The 16529-nt window shown below is 42.4% G+C and overlaps 1 protein-coding gene across 1 annotated transcript in view; it reads right to left on the minus strand.

Moving 5' to 3' along the window:
- The window catches only part of ANKRD55 (ankyrin repeat domain 55), a 95631-nt gene that overhangs the window by 49467 nt on the left and 29635 nt on the right, over positions 1–16529 (minus strand). The window contains exons 4-5 of the mRNA XM_012775663.3: positions 13316–13425; positions 3676–3736 (exon numbers count right to left, since the gene is read on the minus strand). Of these exons, the coding sequence (XP_012631117.2) occupies positions 3676–3736; positions 13316–13425 (171 nt within the window). The remainder of the gene's footprint in view (positions 1–3675; positions 3737–13315; positions 13426–16529) is intronic.

Consider the following 16529-nt stretch of genomic DNA (forward strand, 5'->3'; position numbering starts at 1 on the left):
GTAATTAAGGACTTTCTAACAGTACTTGTAATATTTAAACTTTTAAAAAGCAAATATGTTCATGTATTACCTATATAAGTAAAACTAATAATACAAAAGAGCTGTCTTCAGTCACTAACCTCAGATCAGGATATCCTCCAGGTGACATTCATCTCCCTGACGTAAAATAAGATTATGTTTGTTTTGCTTGAGCAGTTAGAGAATGGCTTCAGAAACTGAATTTGTTTCCTTCCTTCCTTCTATCTCTCCATTCCTTAGTTTCAGTTTTTAATTGAATATATCTGTTAATGAAGTTAGATTTCTACTAATTGATTCTTTAATCTTTAACCATTATTGTGATCATTTTGGGACTCCTTCAGTTATTCCTGGAAAATAATTTCATTAAACTAGGTAGGGCTATTCCTTGCTCTTTCCTCTTGGCAGTAGGAAACCATAATGCTTCTTAGGCACTAACTTACCCTTTCCCTTATTGCTTTTTGCTTCACTCTTTTTGCTTCCTGGAATTTAGCAGGTATAGTGTGTGTGTTTGTTTTACACATATAATGGTGGCTGCATGGTGCTTAGAGCACAGTGAAAAATGATTGAGAGGAGAGAGAGGAGATTGCTTGTTCAAAACACTGAGCAGCCAAACACAGGAACTCCACCAAAGCAATGAATGAAAAAGAAAGCCTGGGCCGTGTCGTTCCATTTCAGAAGTATCCTTATTTCTCAATGGCAAGAGCTTTGCCCTTGGGAATTTATTCTGATCGGTTTACACTAGCAATGACATATATATATATATATATGAAATTTGTATTTTATATTTATATTTAATATATATTAATATATTGTCAAAAGACAGAATTACAACAGATTTAGTTTTAAAGGTCTTAATTGGCTTTTTTAAAATTCTAAAATTGGGCAACATTTCATTCCATAAAATAGAATACGTGTTTGGGTGATGGCTACCCAAAACTGCATTTGTATATCTTAAAATTATACAAATAAAATTTTAAAAAAGAAAAAAAAGATAGAATAAGTGTACCAATGAACCAGGCAGAGGAGGTTATTTTGAAGACAGAGAAGGGCTGAATAAAGCAGAAGCAAAGAACAAAAATCAGACTGGTCATTTCAAAGTTACTTTCCTTGAAAGGTAGAAACAGGAAAACAGAACAATAGAGAAGTAAACTGGTCAAAGTCAGGTTTATTTTAGGTTACTTTTTGTTGTAAAGATTAAAGGCAGGGGGAATTTCATTATCATGCTGATTGAAACTGGCTTGCTTGGGAAATTTGACTATTATCTTTCCCCTGATTTCTCAGAAGTTCAGATAACAACTTAGTTTCAGTTTGGGAACTTGAAACTTAAGGATGAGTGATGCCATTTTGATTTTTAGTCTGGTCTGTTGGAGGTCTGTTTGGCTCAGGCCAAAACAATGGCCTCTTAAATTTTTATCTAACAATACTACATATAATGCACATATTTATAAATATGTGTATTTATATATTAAAAATATATAGCACCCCTTGTATTTTTCTGGATAGACCTGGAACCTATTCTATGAAGTATCTCAAGAATGGAAAAACAAGCACCACAGCTTGTTTTTCACAGCAAATTGGTATTAACGGATCAACACCTCAGTGGACATATAGGAATAACATTTATCAGGTGTCAGGCAGGTGGGAGGGAGGAGGAAGGGATGGGTATATACAAACACAATGAGTGAGATGTGCAACGTTTAGGGGATGGTCACACTTGAGGCTCTGACTCGAGGAGGGAAGGGGGGGCAATGGCAATATATGTAACCTTAACACTTGTACCCCCATAATATGCTAAAAAATATATATATAGTATGAAAAATACAGGGTAGCACTAGCAGTGGTTTCAGGTGGATTTCAGACATGTTGTAACAGGGACCCGGGAGGGCTGTGACACTGGGTGGAAAGTGACCCTGTTGAACCTCCTGCTCTGCTGAATCTGCTCTCTGAGCTTAAAATCTGATGGATCCAAATGCTGGTATAATAGCAGGAGAAATCTTTTCATACAGGTCACTTTGCATGAGGAGGAACAGGGGACTTTTCCAATATTTACCACATATTATCTGCAAGGTGTTACAATTACCACTCATAGAAAGATCTGTGTCTACTTTCATTATCTCCACCAGCTAGGTGCCTCCCAGGGTGGGGAAAAATAGGGAACGAGGCCTTTGCTGGGGGATGTCAGTTCAGTTAGATGTCTATGAGTGGAAATAGCTTTAGGTTATGAATGATCAAGTCTGCCAGCTTTCTAAGTAAGACCCAGTTTGGGGGGTGAGGGCAGGGGTGGGATGTGGAGGAAGTAGTTGGCAACTTGCCTAAAATCCAGAAGTTCACAATCTGCTGACACGAACTGTGGCCACTTAAGCTCTCTGCCTTCATGCCATGGGCAGAGAGTGACCAGAGTGTGCTGTCTCGTCTCTGGTTCTCATTTTTAAAGCAGAAGTTTAAAACAGAGCAATCCTCTTTCCTCTGAGGTTTTGCTTTAAACCACTAAAGATGTGGGGAGTGCAAGCAGCCTGTGACCCCCAAGCTGGGGAGGTGTCCAAGCTCAGGCCCAGGCTGTAGAGCAGGGGCTTTTTGGTGTGGTCATTAAAGCAGAAGCAAGACCTTAATGCAGCTCAGGACAGATGGGGCTCTGTCCCAGAAGAAAACTCTTAGCAGGCTTACTCCTCCCCCCCCCCTTGCCTATGGCAAGCTGGCTTCCTTGAAAATAATGTGGTTGGCATCTTTGTAAATCTGCATTTTTAATGTTATCAGACTTTTTCAGTGAGATGCCCCAAATCAAGGACATATTATTTATTTTAAAATTCCATTAAAAATCAGGCATTTAAATTGGTTTTAAGAAGCTTATTAAAGAAATCAGGCTGGCCAATAAAAATTATTTTTAATTTTAAAAGAGCTAAGCAGATATAACAAGGCCCTAAGCTACTCTGGGGCAGGTCAGCTTAGTGTCTGATTCACCCTCCCTCAAGAACTTCGTTCAAGAGTGTGGAATAGTATCTTTGGAAGCCTTCTACAATATTGTCTTTGTAACATGAAGAAAACAGCAGTTGTGGTCATTGGGATTAATAATGTCGCATCTAGAGCAGGTAGCCTGAAATTATTCTCTCTGTCATCTTTCCCTTTTTCTTTTATTTTAGAGACGAGGTCTCACTATGTTGCCCAGGCTGGACTTGAACTCCTGGGCTCAAGCAATCCTCCCGCCTTAGCCTCCCAAGTGACTACAGGTGCACACCTCTGCTCCCAGCTCTCTGTCATTTCTCACTCAGAGCAAGCACGTCTGGAGCTTGCCATCTAAGTTTCTGGAACTTGACAAGACAGGAGAGAGCAATATTTATTTCTCAATGTCCAGAGGGAAATTACAAAATTTCAGTCATATGGTAAATGCTTAAGTACTTAATGCAATAAAGTCCTTCCCTATTAAAAGCTACCCACACCGATGGTGGGGATAAATTTCTGAGGATTAATAGTGGAGACAAAGGTTTCCCTTTCAGCATAGGAACACAAAAATATACTCCACCCCGTCTTTGTGGCTTTATGAGTGGGAACATAGTGGTTCTGGTTTGTGGCTTTATGAAGGGGAGCACAGTGGTTCTGGAAAAGCCTTCCTTCCATGCCCGCATGCAAAATGGCACCTGTTGCTTGAGGGGGCAGACTCACCTCACTGTCCTGGTGATTAACCTCACTGAGGCTCGACTGTTGCAACAGGACTGTCAGAAGCCTGTAAGGAAAAACAGGAGAAGCAGCTCAAAAGAACAGTCATGGTGCTCTTGGAACCAGTATAAGGACACATTAGAAATACAGTAAATTAAAGGCTTGCAAATAAAGGTGAGGGCTCTTTCCAATTCTCTGGGGCAAAGATCTGTGGAAAAGAAGCAAGCGTGAAAGGTAAGAAGGCGTCTTTGACGCACCTTTGTCTGCCTCTCGCTCCTGCTCTCCACCTTAGTGTTCCTGGAGGGGCCAGGGGACCTGAAGGCTTATGGTATTCACCAGGCCATGCCCTTGAAGAACCAAAATCATCTAGTGCTTACTCTTCATTCGTTTTGCAAAAACTTCTAGAGTGCTTTCAAACTGCTTCACTCCTAGGTGCATATGCCTTTTAAATGCATAGATTATACCAGGAGGTAGTCAGCATGCCCAACTTTGCTCATTCTTGGTGAAATATGCAAATATGTAAGCACGAGATGGCAGTACTCAGTGGGAAGGAACTGTCAACGATTCTCAAACTCTTACCCGCGCTCGGTTGACTGAGGTCAATGTTCCATCTGTGAGAAAGAAGCAGCTGAGCACAGTGGCTAGTGACTCAGGGTCTAGGCTGACACCGCCTAGGCTCACCTGGCACAGATTAGCTCTGTAACCTCTGGCCAGTTAGTTACCCCCTCTGTGCCTAAGATTCCTCATCTGTGAGATGGCGTAGTTAAAAACTACCAGTCTTATAGCTCAGAGCAAGCATCCTCAAACTACGGCCCGGGGGCCACATGCGGGTGTTGTTGCCTGTTTGTTTATTTACTTCAAAATAAGATGTGTGCAGTGTGCACAGGAATTTGTTCATAGTTTTTCTTAAACTATAGCCTGGCCCTCCAAGGGTCTGAGGGACAGTGAACTGGCCCCCTGTTTAAAAAGTTTGAGGACCCATGGCTCAGAGGATTAAATGAGTTAATATACATAAGGCATTTAGAGCATGCCTGGAACACACTAAGTATAAGCTCTAGAACACTTAACCCTAGAAGTTTGAACCCTGGCTCCATCTCAGAATTGCCTGGGGAGATTTTTTAAAATCACAAATACCTGAACTCCACACTCAAGAGTTTCTATCTCAGTAGGTATGGGGAGAAGCCCGGATTCTACAAATTAAAAAAGATGTTCAGGGAATTCTGGTAAACAGCCAGGTTTGGAAACTATTGAGAAATGTGTAGAATGAATTAATCAATGCAGACTCAGCAAGATGTTAAAGAATAGTGTATGGGCAGACAAAGAAATTCAGAAATTATTTTTAGAAGAATATTTTGAAAAATGAAATTAGGCTTTTCCCCAAATTTTCATTGTCTTTCAGCTTAGATGACATCTAAAGCCCTAGGTATTAAGTTGTTCCTTACAATAGAAGAAAAGAGAGGTACACCAATCATACTGCCTTAGGAAATGTAATACAGAGAGAACTTAAATAGGGATGGACTTCTGGTTATTCGCTGTGGAGAGGAAATAACCAGGAAGCCTGTGCTTTAAATCTAGTTTGTCACTGTCTTTTGGGGAGCCAGGATCATGCTAAGATTTGATTCTGGCCTCACTGCTGCATGATCCCTCTGAGTTTCTGTATGCTCCTGTATATCCTAGGGCAGGGCTCCTCAAACTACGGCCTGGGGGTCACATGCGGGCTGCCTAGCACATTTATCCGGCCCTCCGGGTGTTTTTGCCGAAGCTGCCTGTCCTGCTTAGCAGCTGCCTGTCCTGCTTAGCAGCCGACTGTCCGGGGCCCACAGTGCGCACTCTCCAACGGTCTGAGAGACAGTGAACTGGCCCCGTTTAAAAAGTTCGAGGACCCCTGTCCTAGGGTGACATCAGCAGCAGAAGTGTTGAGGATCATCCAATGGCCCAACAGGCACAAAGCCCCTGGCACACAGAACTTAAAGGAACAATGGCTATCACTGCAGGTAGCACATCTCTTTTATGCTTTCTAAATTCTAGACGCATTCTCTGTCTGATGGGAAGACACTATAAAAATAATTGCATTTTGGGTGACACTATTCTTGTCTTTGTTATTATTTCACCTCTGGATATATCTTTCCTTATGGATGCTTTATGGATGGGGGCAAGGCTTAACTGGTGACTGTCCTTCTTGCTCTCTTTCTTTTTTCCTTTCCCTCTCTTCTCTCTCTCATTATTGGCCATTGTTTCCTCTCTACGGCCCGACTGGTCTGAAGCGCTGGGGAGAGTGGGAGGGAAGGCAGGTCAGCTGTGGTCCAATGTGGTCCTCCTCAGTTAACCCCGAGCAGACAGGATCTTCTGGGGCAGACGTGATCACTTTGAGGGAAGAGGGGCTCTGAGCAGATTAGAGTGGGGCTGGGGCAAGCAAGACCTCTTGTCACATCCTGGGTGGGCCACCCAAGGCTGTGGGATGAACCTGGTACTGACATATTTCTCTATTTGCCTCCCAAATGCATCTTTTCTCTGCAGTGTCCTGCTCTGAGGCTGACTTCTGAGGATGGCATCAACCAGGTACCCTTGACCTCTGACCTCCTACTGGGTCTGGACAGGGAGAACTGGCGGGAGGTGGGAAAAATCCATCTCCCTTTCTGGTAGTGATTGCATTTCTCCACCGAAGGCCCGGGCTCCTACAGCTGGAGCCACCACCACAGCTCTCAGAAGGTTCCAGTACCAGCTCCCTTCCTTGCCACTTTTGGGCTAAGGGGTGGTAACCTTTTCCTGCTCTTTTGGGGACTATGCTCTTGTTAACTAATCTCTTGCCAGTTAGTTTTAAATAGTATTTCCCTGGACTTTCTTCAGGTGCCTCCTTTAACATTCCATGTCTTCCCTGTCATGGCCTTGCCAGATGCACGCTGGTCTGTGCTGCCTGACTCCATCAATTTCTAAGTCTCTGATCTTCAAAGCTGAACACAAATGGTCAGATAAAGTCCCTCACCCTCACCTTCACCCTTTTTTCCTCATTTTATGAGAGCAAAGAACCTGAAGCCCTGCAGGGCTTGGCAAGGCCATCACATAAGGCCTCGGTGACCTGGCTCGAACTAGAAATCAGGTATCCTGTTTCCAGTCTGCTGCTTCCTTGCTGTTCTGCGGTACAGAGGTAATCCACAAGATACGGTCCTGTATTTGCCTCAGTCACCAGACTACTTGCAGCCCTCTGGTCTGCTTTCCCCGAGCCCCTGTTTTGTGCAATGGTGGCCCAGGAGTCTTTCACAACCCCCATTAACACCGGTCCAGACTCCCTCCCATCCTCAGATCTCTGAGGCAGCAGCATGAAGCCCGCCTTGTCCTCGGTCCCAGGACAGCAGGCCTGCACCCCAGCAGGAGCACCCAGCCCTGAGGCTGGAGCCCACCTGCCTCTGTTAGGATCCCTGCTCTTACCCAACCAGGTAGTGAGCTTGGGCAACTTAGGAGACTCTGGTGCCTACATTTTCTTATCTGTAAAATAGAGTGTAATACTCACTTCCCAAAGATTTGCTGGGACTTTAAGTGAGTTGATGAGTACAAAGCACTTAGGATAGCCTTTAATGTCATAATAAGTTTTATATAATGAGTAATTTTTTTAAGGCCCCTACACTTTATTTATCAACAATCTCCCTTGATTACCATTAAGTGATTGGTGGGTCACAGAGAAAGAGAGAGAGAGAGAGATCAGCTACAAGCATCCTAGGGACAACTTATTTCTGTGAGCTTTTCTGTTTTGCTGGTCCCTCAGGCTGCTACCAGCCCTGGAGCTGGCTGTCCCAGTGACTGGTGGGAGAAATGGTCCCCCAGCCAGCCATCTGCCCTTCCTGTCCCTGAAGCTGCCTGGATGCAAGAGCATGCTATAGGGACACATCCACTGAAGTTAAAACACCTGGTAACTAGAGACCAGGACCCAAGGGAGATGATTCCTTCCTCCCTTGGGCTGTAGTCAAGAGTGATAAAAAGAGGCAGAGCTGCTGGTGCTCTGGCAAGGAGAGAGAGAGAAAAAAAAAAAATCTGCCAGTAGCCATGGAGACCGTAAAAAAGACCTTCAGAGAGTCCCGTGGCTGCTTTCAGAGGGAATTGCTGCTTGCCTTCCAACACTAGCATGCTCAGCTTGTACAAACACAACTCTGTTCTCTTTGGAGTTTTGTCTTAATGATCATGCTCCCTCTTTCACACGGGTGCCCTCTGAATGCCCCAGCCAAGGGAGCAAGAAAGCTCCGTGGGGAGCTGAAAGGAAGAAAAACTCAGACCTGCTGAGAAGCAGAGTGTTCAAAGCAGGAAGGAGAATCGAAGATGAAACCTGTGCTGCTTTGCTTCTGTCAACCCAACGTGCCTCCGTGTTCATAATTATAAATCACTTAGCCCTGCGCCAGCTTCCATCCCTGCTGAGTGGGGGGTTAGCTAGGGATGCAGATTGGAACCGACTGGTTTGCTGGGGAGTTGTTTCTATCAGAGAACCAAGAATCCTTCTGGAGGCAAAGGGCTGTTTATAAGCAGCTTGTGTTTGAGGCTTCCCCCTGTATAACCTCCAGCGAGCACCAGGTGGAAGGAGCTTGCTGTTTGGACATCTAAGGGTCAGCAAGATTTTAGAAACCAGTATGATCACCTGAGCACAAGGCCACCCTGTGGCCTGTACATACTACTTATGATTAGGGGAAAGTACAGACATACACACACTAACAAAGATAGCAAAGGGAGTTTTGAGGGAGTTGAATGGTTGAGTTTAATGTTCATTGGGTGCTGAAGTCTAGCAGCAGTCTCTGTTCCAGGGTCAACACAAACAGGAGTGAGTGCTGTTCACACCCCGACAACCTCTGCAGCAAATGTGTGTGCACGCTGGTGGGATGCCGGACTGCATGTACACAGACCTGTATACATAGAGCGAAGCAAGAAAACTAGTGAAGGAACGAGACAAAGAGAAAACGAGGGCAAGATAAAGAAGATGTGACCTGGCATCATGCATGTATGCTAGAGGTGGAACACAAATTGAGGTTTGAATTTTCAAAACACCCAAAGAGAGAAACATGATCTTAAGTCACACTGTCCATACAGTAAAAATAAAAAATTTGTCAGGAGAAGCACAGAAATTTCTTCTTTGGTAGAAATTTTTCTTGTGGTTTTTCATGTAGGATGTTTTGGGTGCTATAATGAACAAAATATACCCTGACAATGAGCCAATAAATTTTGTAAGCTGTTTCTTATAAGTCCTCTCAATGGAGGTCAAGGTCTTAATGATAAAATATGACCATTAAAATAAATTCTACAAGGTCCACAAGAGTGGGTCTCAGGAGCACAGCAGACCTATGGGCAGGTTATCTTCACATAATTATTATTATTATATTAATTAATTATTTTCCATGTGCTCCAGTTTCCTCATCTGTAAAATGGGGACAGAATTCTACTTAGAATTCTACTTCCTCTACTTAGGAGAAGTGTGGTAAGGATTAGATGAGGTAGTACACAAAAGGCACTTAGAACTTTGCTCAGAGCATGAGCATGGTAAACAGCCAATGTTATTATCATTGTCATCATTGTAAATTATTAATAAATGCAAACCCATATGTTTTATAGGTCACCCAGGCTGGCCTGAAGTTGTGTCCACTTAGGCAAAGTGAATGCTCAAACAGGCTTGCCTTACACTTGTAGGATTAGGAAGAACCTACAAGCCAGACCAGGTTTTATTTTTTCTCAGAAAACAATTCTGAGTTCATGCTGACACACAAATGGTGACTGAAGCCCAATTTCTCTGCAACAGAGCCTGGCTTGGTTAGTTTCTACCTTAAACATTTAATTCATATGTATCAAACCCTGCCATGGTCATAACATTTCTTAATAAAACAACTATAAAATATCTCATTTTAACAGTGTAATTTCATAGGGAACTCTTAAGACAAGCTAGTTTCCCAAGGTTCTGTAGGTAACCAACCTATAGTTATGTGTCACTTAACGACAGGGATATTTTCTGAGAAATTAGGCAATTTTGCCATTGTGCAAACATTATACAGTATATTTACACAAACAGATGGTATAGCCTACTACAGCAAGTTACTGTACTGAATACTGTAGGCAACTATAACACAACGATAAGTATTTGTGTCTCTAAACATAGAAAAGATATGATAAAAATATGGCATTATAATCTTATGGGACCATCATCACATATGCAGTCTGTTGTTGACAAAAATGTTGTTATATGGTGCATGACTATAGTTGATTTGCTATATGGGTTTTAACCCAATTAATTGTGGGGGAACATTTACCAGCAATAATGATTTTGATTTTGGAATAATTAACCTTTGGGTTTTATTAGTTAAAGCATCTAGCATTACCATAACTAAAGCAGAATTTTATCTTCAGAATCAGTTAAAGATCCTTTTAGGACGATAATACTATGTCATCAGCACACAGAGGATGTTTATTTTTCTGGTTTCAACTCATCCAAGGGTGATGGCTGGGTCATTTGGTACAATTTTAAGAGAAGGGGAAGCCACAGCTCTCTGCTCTCCTAGTTCTAGCAATGCAATGTAGATCCTAGAGCGTCTGGGGCACTCTAGGCATGATAACAAGTCTACATACAAGTCCACAAGAGAGGAAGTACTCTTGGATTGGTTTTCAATTTATTATTGCAATGATTTCAGAGGATGAACCTAATCAGCTGACCAAATTGACCTTGAATGTCATTTTGACTTACAAGGCTTAGTTTACCTCTCAGGTATAATGGGTTAAGGGCAGAGAGCGCTAGCTTTTCATCAAAATCCATGTTCCCCTTTCATGGATTAGAGTAACTGTTGGGAGGTAGATTCCTGGCAGGAAATATATTCCTGAGAGCTCCTTATACCCAGATAGGGTCAAATGACTAGTCCTTATTAATGGAATGTGAGCAGAAGTAAATTGTGTTATTTGCAGGCTGAGAGTTTAAGAAACTGAGTGAGGCTTCTTTATATAGTAGTCCCCCCTTAATCTGTGGTCTTGCTTTCCATGGTTTCAGTCACCAAGGTTCAAAAATATTCCCTGAAAAATTCCAGAAATAAACAGTTCATAGGTTTTAAATTGTACATTGTTTTGAGTAGCGTGATGAAATCTGGTGTTGCCCCACTCTGTCCCATCTGGGTGATGAATCGTCCCTTTGTCCAGTGTATCCATGCTGTCTACACCACCTGCCCATTAGTCTCTTAGGAGACATCTTGGTTATCAGATTGACTGTTTCGTATCACAGTACTTGTGTTCAAGTTACTCTTACCTTACTTCATAATGGCCCCAAAGCACAAGAGTAGTGACACTGGCATATTGTTATAATTGCTCTATTTTTTTTTTATTAGTTATTGTTGTTCATCTCTTGTTGAACCCAATTGATAAATTAGACTTTATAGGTACGTATGAATGGGAAAAACATAGTGTAGATAGAGTTTGGTACTATCTATGGTTTTAGGCATCCACTGGGATCTTAGAACATATCCTCCAGGAGAAGGGGGAGCCACTGTGCTCCTCTTTTTCCATTTGCAGCCTGAAAAAAGGGTATTCTATGATCCTAGGGGATCATAGAATCCCCTAGGGGGATTTTGTGGAGCCACAAAATGGGAGAAGCTTGGGTCCACATGGCGGGGAGCCACCCACTACCCACCATCCATTATCTATCCTCCACCTACACTGGGCTGTTACATGTGTGAGAAACAAATTTTTATTGTGTTAAGACACTGATGCTTTGGGTTTTATTTGTTATAACAGCTATTATTACCACAGTTAAGTAGGCTTTTATCTTCCAGAATCAATTAGTAGATTTTTTTCTTTCTTTTTTCACTTACAGCCCCTCAACAGAACAGTTAGTAGATTTTGAAATGACTGTTGTGAAGCAAGTAAAAGCAATTAAGTAAAGTAAATCAAGGCAGAACAATCCATAAGGTACATTTTAAACTTATTTCCTAAAGACCACTCTTGGGAAATCTATGCTTTTGTGACTAAATATTTGTGTGGATTGTCTAGAAAAGTCATTCTTTCTTTTCTCCCCCTAATTCATAAAGAGGGAGTCATCCCTCATGATGTCTATTGATTATGAGCTGTCTGGGCTTGCTGTTTCTTCTCTAAACATCCTTGTTTTGTTGGGCTTTGGATAAATCCTATTTTTCTGTTATTTTTGGATAGAGTCCAAGATAATAAGGGGTAATCCTTGGGAATAGTCCTGGAATTTCCCAAGCCCTTTTACTTTACTGTAAAAGAGATTGAAATGAAGAGATCTGGTTATCTGGCAACTTGGAAGATTAGGGCCTTGGGCTTCTCAACCCAGACAGAGCTTTAGATTTCATTTCTGGACACAGGTGTAGAGAGTGGGGCACACAGAATACACTTCCCATGGTGCTGGCCTGTGGCCTAGGCTTGGCAATGCTCAATTCCTGTCAGAGGCATGTTCTGTACAGCAGAAGTTGAGAAGAGGCCACAATGTTACTGATTCCATAGTAGGAAATGCTCTTATCAGCTTGGAGGGGCTTTCAAAAGAACAGGAATGGAGACCATGTAGACACAGAGGAATGGGGAAGCCACCCTTGGTGTGGGCAAAACTTTTTCCTTGGTTGCTCAATTGTCTTACAAAAATGTAAGACAATTCTTTACTTTTATTTTTTTTTTCCTTTTTATAAATTTTTATGAAGGGGGGAGTGAGGAAGGAGTATCATTTTTTTTTTTTTTTTTTTTGAGACAGAGTCTCACTCTGTCACCCTGGGTAGAGTACAGTGGCATCAGCCTAGCTCACAGCAACCTCAAACTCCTGGGCTCCAGTGATCCTCCTGCCTTAGTCTTCTGAGTAGCTGGAACTACAGGCATGTGCTACCATGCCTGGCTAATTATTCTACTTTTAGTAGAAACGGAGTCTCATTCTCACTCAGGCTGGTCTCAAACCTCTGAGCTGAAGCAATCCTCCCATCTCAGCCTCCCAGAGTGCTAGGATTACAGGCCTGGCCAATGTGACCTCCTTGATCATCCAATTTACTTGAGTCTATTTCTTCACACAGCTTCCAGGAGCACACATTTGTCATTTTCCTTCCAACCCACTAGTCTCCCCGCCTCAGGCTCCTTTGCCTCCTCCCAACTCCTAAAGATTGGTGTGACTTTGGGTTAGATATGAACCTTCCTGCCTGGTCACTGCTCTTTTACCCTGCTTGATTTTCTACATACCACTTGTCACTATTGGAAATGATCTTATTTACTTGTTTACCAGTATGCCCCTTAAATCCTTCAATAGAATGTAGGCTCTGTGACATCAGAGATTCTGTCTTGCTTACTGTGGAACTTCAAGGGACTAGAACAGTCTTTGGTCCATAATATATGCTCAATAAATAGTTATTGAATTAATAATTGACTGGATGATTAATGGAATAAATGAATATGTGAATTCCAATGATGACAAATAGCATTTCTTCTTAAATTAAAGATTAGAAGACAAAGGTCTTATCAAAGTAAAAGGGGAATGATATTAGGGTTTGAGATTATTGTAGGGTATTTCATTACAGTCCTGTTTGCTGCAACTTTAAAAAAATGAATAGGTTTTGTTTTTATCAGCCACACAGGAATGGGGTAGATGACCTTCTAATGCAAGTTGGGTCCCTTCCAACCTGAGCATCATGTAAACCTGGGCACCTACCTCACGTCGGGCTCGGCAGTGGCAGCATGCAGTGGCAGACGGCCATTTTTATCTGGGATATTGTGCTTGGCACCATTTCTGAGTAGACTCACACATCCTTCGAGCCAACCCTGAAATACAAGAGTAACCACATCATTATATAACACAAGCTCGCATAACATAGTCCAATAAACTTTCTCTAGTTTTATCCCCCTTCTTTGGTTTGGCTGAAAACATATTTTATTTGACTTGAAGTGGTTAAGGGCCACAACTCCAACTTAGACACCTCAGCAGAGGGCTGAAGGTCTCATGGTAAACGAATTCCCAAGTTTACTGGAGGGCCTTCACCCTGTCAGATGCAGACTGACCCTGACTCTCTCTCCTGCCTCCCCCTTCCCATTTCTAGGGCCACTCACTGGTATTCTACTTTTATGCTCAGACTATACCTGGTCCTAGGGCCAAAATTAACCAGCTCTGGCCTCTCCTGTGGGCTTAGCTCCAAATCATGTTTGTCAATGGTCTGACTTGGTCCAGTTCTAAAACTTGGGCTCCTATATGATATGTGAATCTCAGCTTCCACTCTATGCCTCTCTCTACCTATGTGTGATAAATGGGTCTTGGTCTTCTATTCCAAGTTCCTTTTCTAGAAACTACAAGATCAGCATCTTGCTTATTCTAGTCCGTCTCCCTCCCAGTGCCTAGAGGCCTAACCTGAGCCCCACTCCAATGGCTAGGACCTTGCCACTTTGTTGATTGATTTTTCTGATGCTAACAGCCTGAATCCCTAAATATGGCATATCACCAGTACCCTCCAAGGTTCTTCATCACTGTGTTTTACCCACTTATTAATTCCCCAATAAACCTTGTATGAATTCCCTGCTGTCTACTAATTGTCCAGATTGAGACCTGATGTTGCCACATCCCATGGTTGTCCCCTCCTTGGTCAATACTTACAGCTGGGTTATTTTCCCACTGTCTCTCCCATTTCAAAGGTCAGGTACAATCTTGGGCTAGACCTCCCATATACTATTTAAACTGATGCAACCCTACTGATAACCAAGTTTAGTTTGCATGCTGAGGAGAATGTCTCCTACATTCATCCAGAAACACTTGGGTTACTCACGCAATTTTAAGTAGATGAAACCGCTATTAGGAAGAATACTATGATAACTCTCTATTTTGTTCAGAAGCAGGCTTCCTGCCTTCCTCCATTCATGTCTAGGTCAGCCTCAAGATTACCCAGTAAGAGAGAAAGATGAGATTTTCCCTCCTAAGATCGTAATATTGAAAGCAATAAAAACCAAAATGTTAATAAATGCATGGATAAGAAGGAAGATAATGATAAGAAAAGAACTTTTTGGTTTTGAAAAGTAGAAAGAAATTCTCTCAACAAAAGCACACCAAAATTAATAGGTTATAATATTGAATCTGGTTTTGTAGAACTGACCAATAATATCTAAGTCTTAAGCAAACATTTTTATGGCATTCAAGTCTTGACTCATAGTTTACCAATGTATTAAATCTGTTTTTAGTTGTTAATGTTTAAGTCATCAAGTTTTCAGACTAAAAAGGAGAAAATATGACCAGGAGACCCAAAGAAAGGCATGCTGGGCAAGTTTTGGAGTTGTCAAAGATTTATGGTTTTTGAAAAGCAGATCTTTTGGTGCTTTGTGGGGGAGGGGAAGCTTTGAAACATTTTTTAGAAATCGTTTTGCAACCTTTTCTGGAATTCTGTTGTGTATGTGGTTTTTTTTCTTCGGAAAAAAAATCAGAAAGCCATTGACTATACTATCTGAAACCCTTAGTCACTATTTAGAACCAACAAATGAATTTTGTACGTACTATGTGTATGTTGGCTAATTTCACATGTGTTTCTCCTATAGCTGTGATGAATTTAGGATATTATTTTTACTACATATTACAAATGAGGAAAGAGGCACAAAGAGGTGAAGCGATTTGCCTGAGGTCATGCATCTGTGATAAATTTATTTGTATACTGAGTTTGGAGCTGTGGCAAAATTTCATTTCTAAGTGCCCTTTTGCCAAGTTTCTTATTAATACTTAAATTCAAACATTGCCAGGAGAGAATGGGGGCCTTCACAGTGCAATCCCAGGACACGCCCCCTTCCCATCAGCCTCAGCAGAGCCAGGGAGGGGGTCCCACCATGGGGATCCATATAGGTAGGGGCATAGTTGAGAAGGTGGCGCCACATGGCATCCTACAGACACACTCCCCTCCTGCAGTCCTTAGAATGCATTCCTGGAAAGAGGTGTCTGTAAAGGTGTCACCTCTCTGGGCTGCAAGGGTGCCTGTTATTATTCACTGCATTCTAGAGGAGTACTTCCTAGTCCCTTGCGTAGCTGTCTAGCTAAAGAAATTTGAAATTTTGAATTTTAGCATTCTGAAAGAGGCACAGTTTGTTTTCACTATCTGTATGATTGTGGCAGACAACTTTAGAAACCTCTTCTATCCCCTTCCTCCACCCCTTGATCCTAATTTTCTCTTTTCCTCAGCCCAGATACAAAACATGTCTGCAGCAAGAGCAGTCATTAGGGCAGGGGAGCAGCTGGGAGGACACCCATATATATATCTGTCTGAGACATGGGACTTCAGCTGGTACGCACAGACCAGTGGTTTTCAAACTCAGTGGGCATAAAAACTGCCAACACTTACTACCCAGTCCTCTCCCCAGAGTATCTGACTCAGGAGGTACCTCATGAACCTGCATTTGAAGCAAGCACCCCAGGGGATATGGACACAAGAGAGATCTGGGGATCACACTTTGAAAAACTCTTCCCAGATGTGTGAGTCCCAGAGAAAGAGGGACTGCAAACAGAAATGAAAAAGTAGGTTCTAAAGAAAATCTCTGTGGGAACTGGACAATGGTTCACTGCAATGTATGCTAGATCATGGCAGGAAGGGGTGGTATTTGGGGAAGGGAAGTGTTTTACTCCAGCAGGTCACCCTCAGGGGGTCTGGGTCATGGTGAATCTACCTCGGCCACAGGCAGCAGCAGCAAATGGGAGAAGCTGCGTTGGCAGCATCTCATGCTGAAAATTTCTGTGTGCCTCACTGGAGAGGAAGGAGAGTGATGACCTCCATGTGGTGGTTACAACTTGTTTGACACTGACCCAAGGCAGCCCTAGGGCCTCCCAGAAGGATCTTAGGGAGGATTTGAGAAGAGAGAAGCTTGAGGATTTTCAGTAAGGTTTAACCAAGCTTGCTCTAATGCTG

Source organism: Microcebus murinus, chromosome 11 (genome assembly GCF_040939455.1).
Source record: "Microcebus murinus isolate Inina chromosome 11, M.murinus_Inina_mat1.0, whole genome shotgun sequence".
Taxonomy (NCBI): Eukaryota; Metazoa; Chordata; class Mammalia; order Primates; family Cheirogaleidae; genus Microcebus; species Microcebus murinus.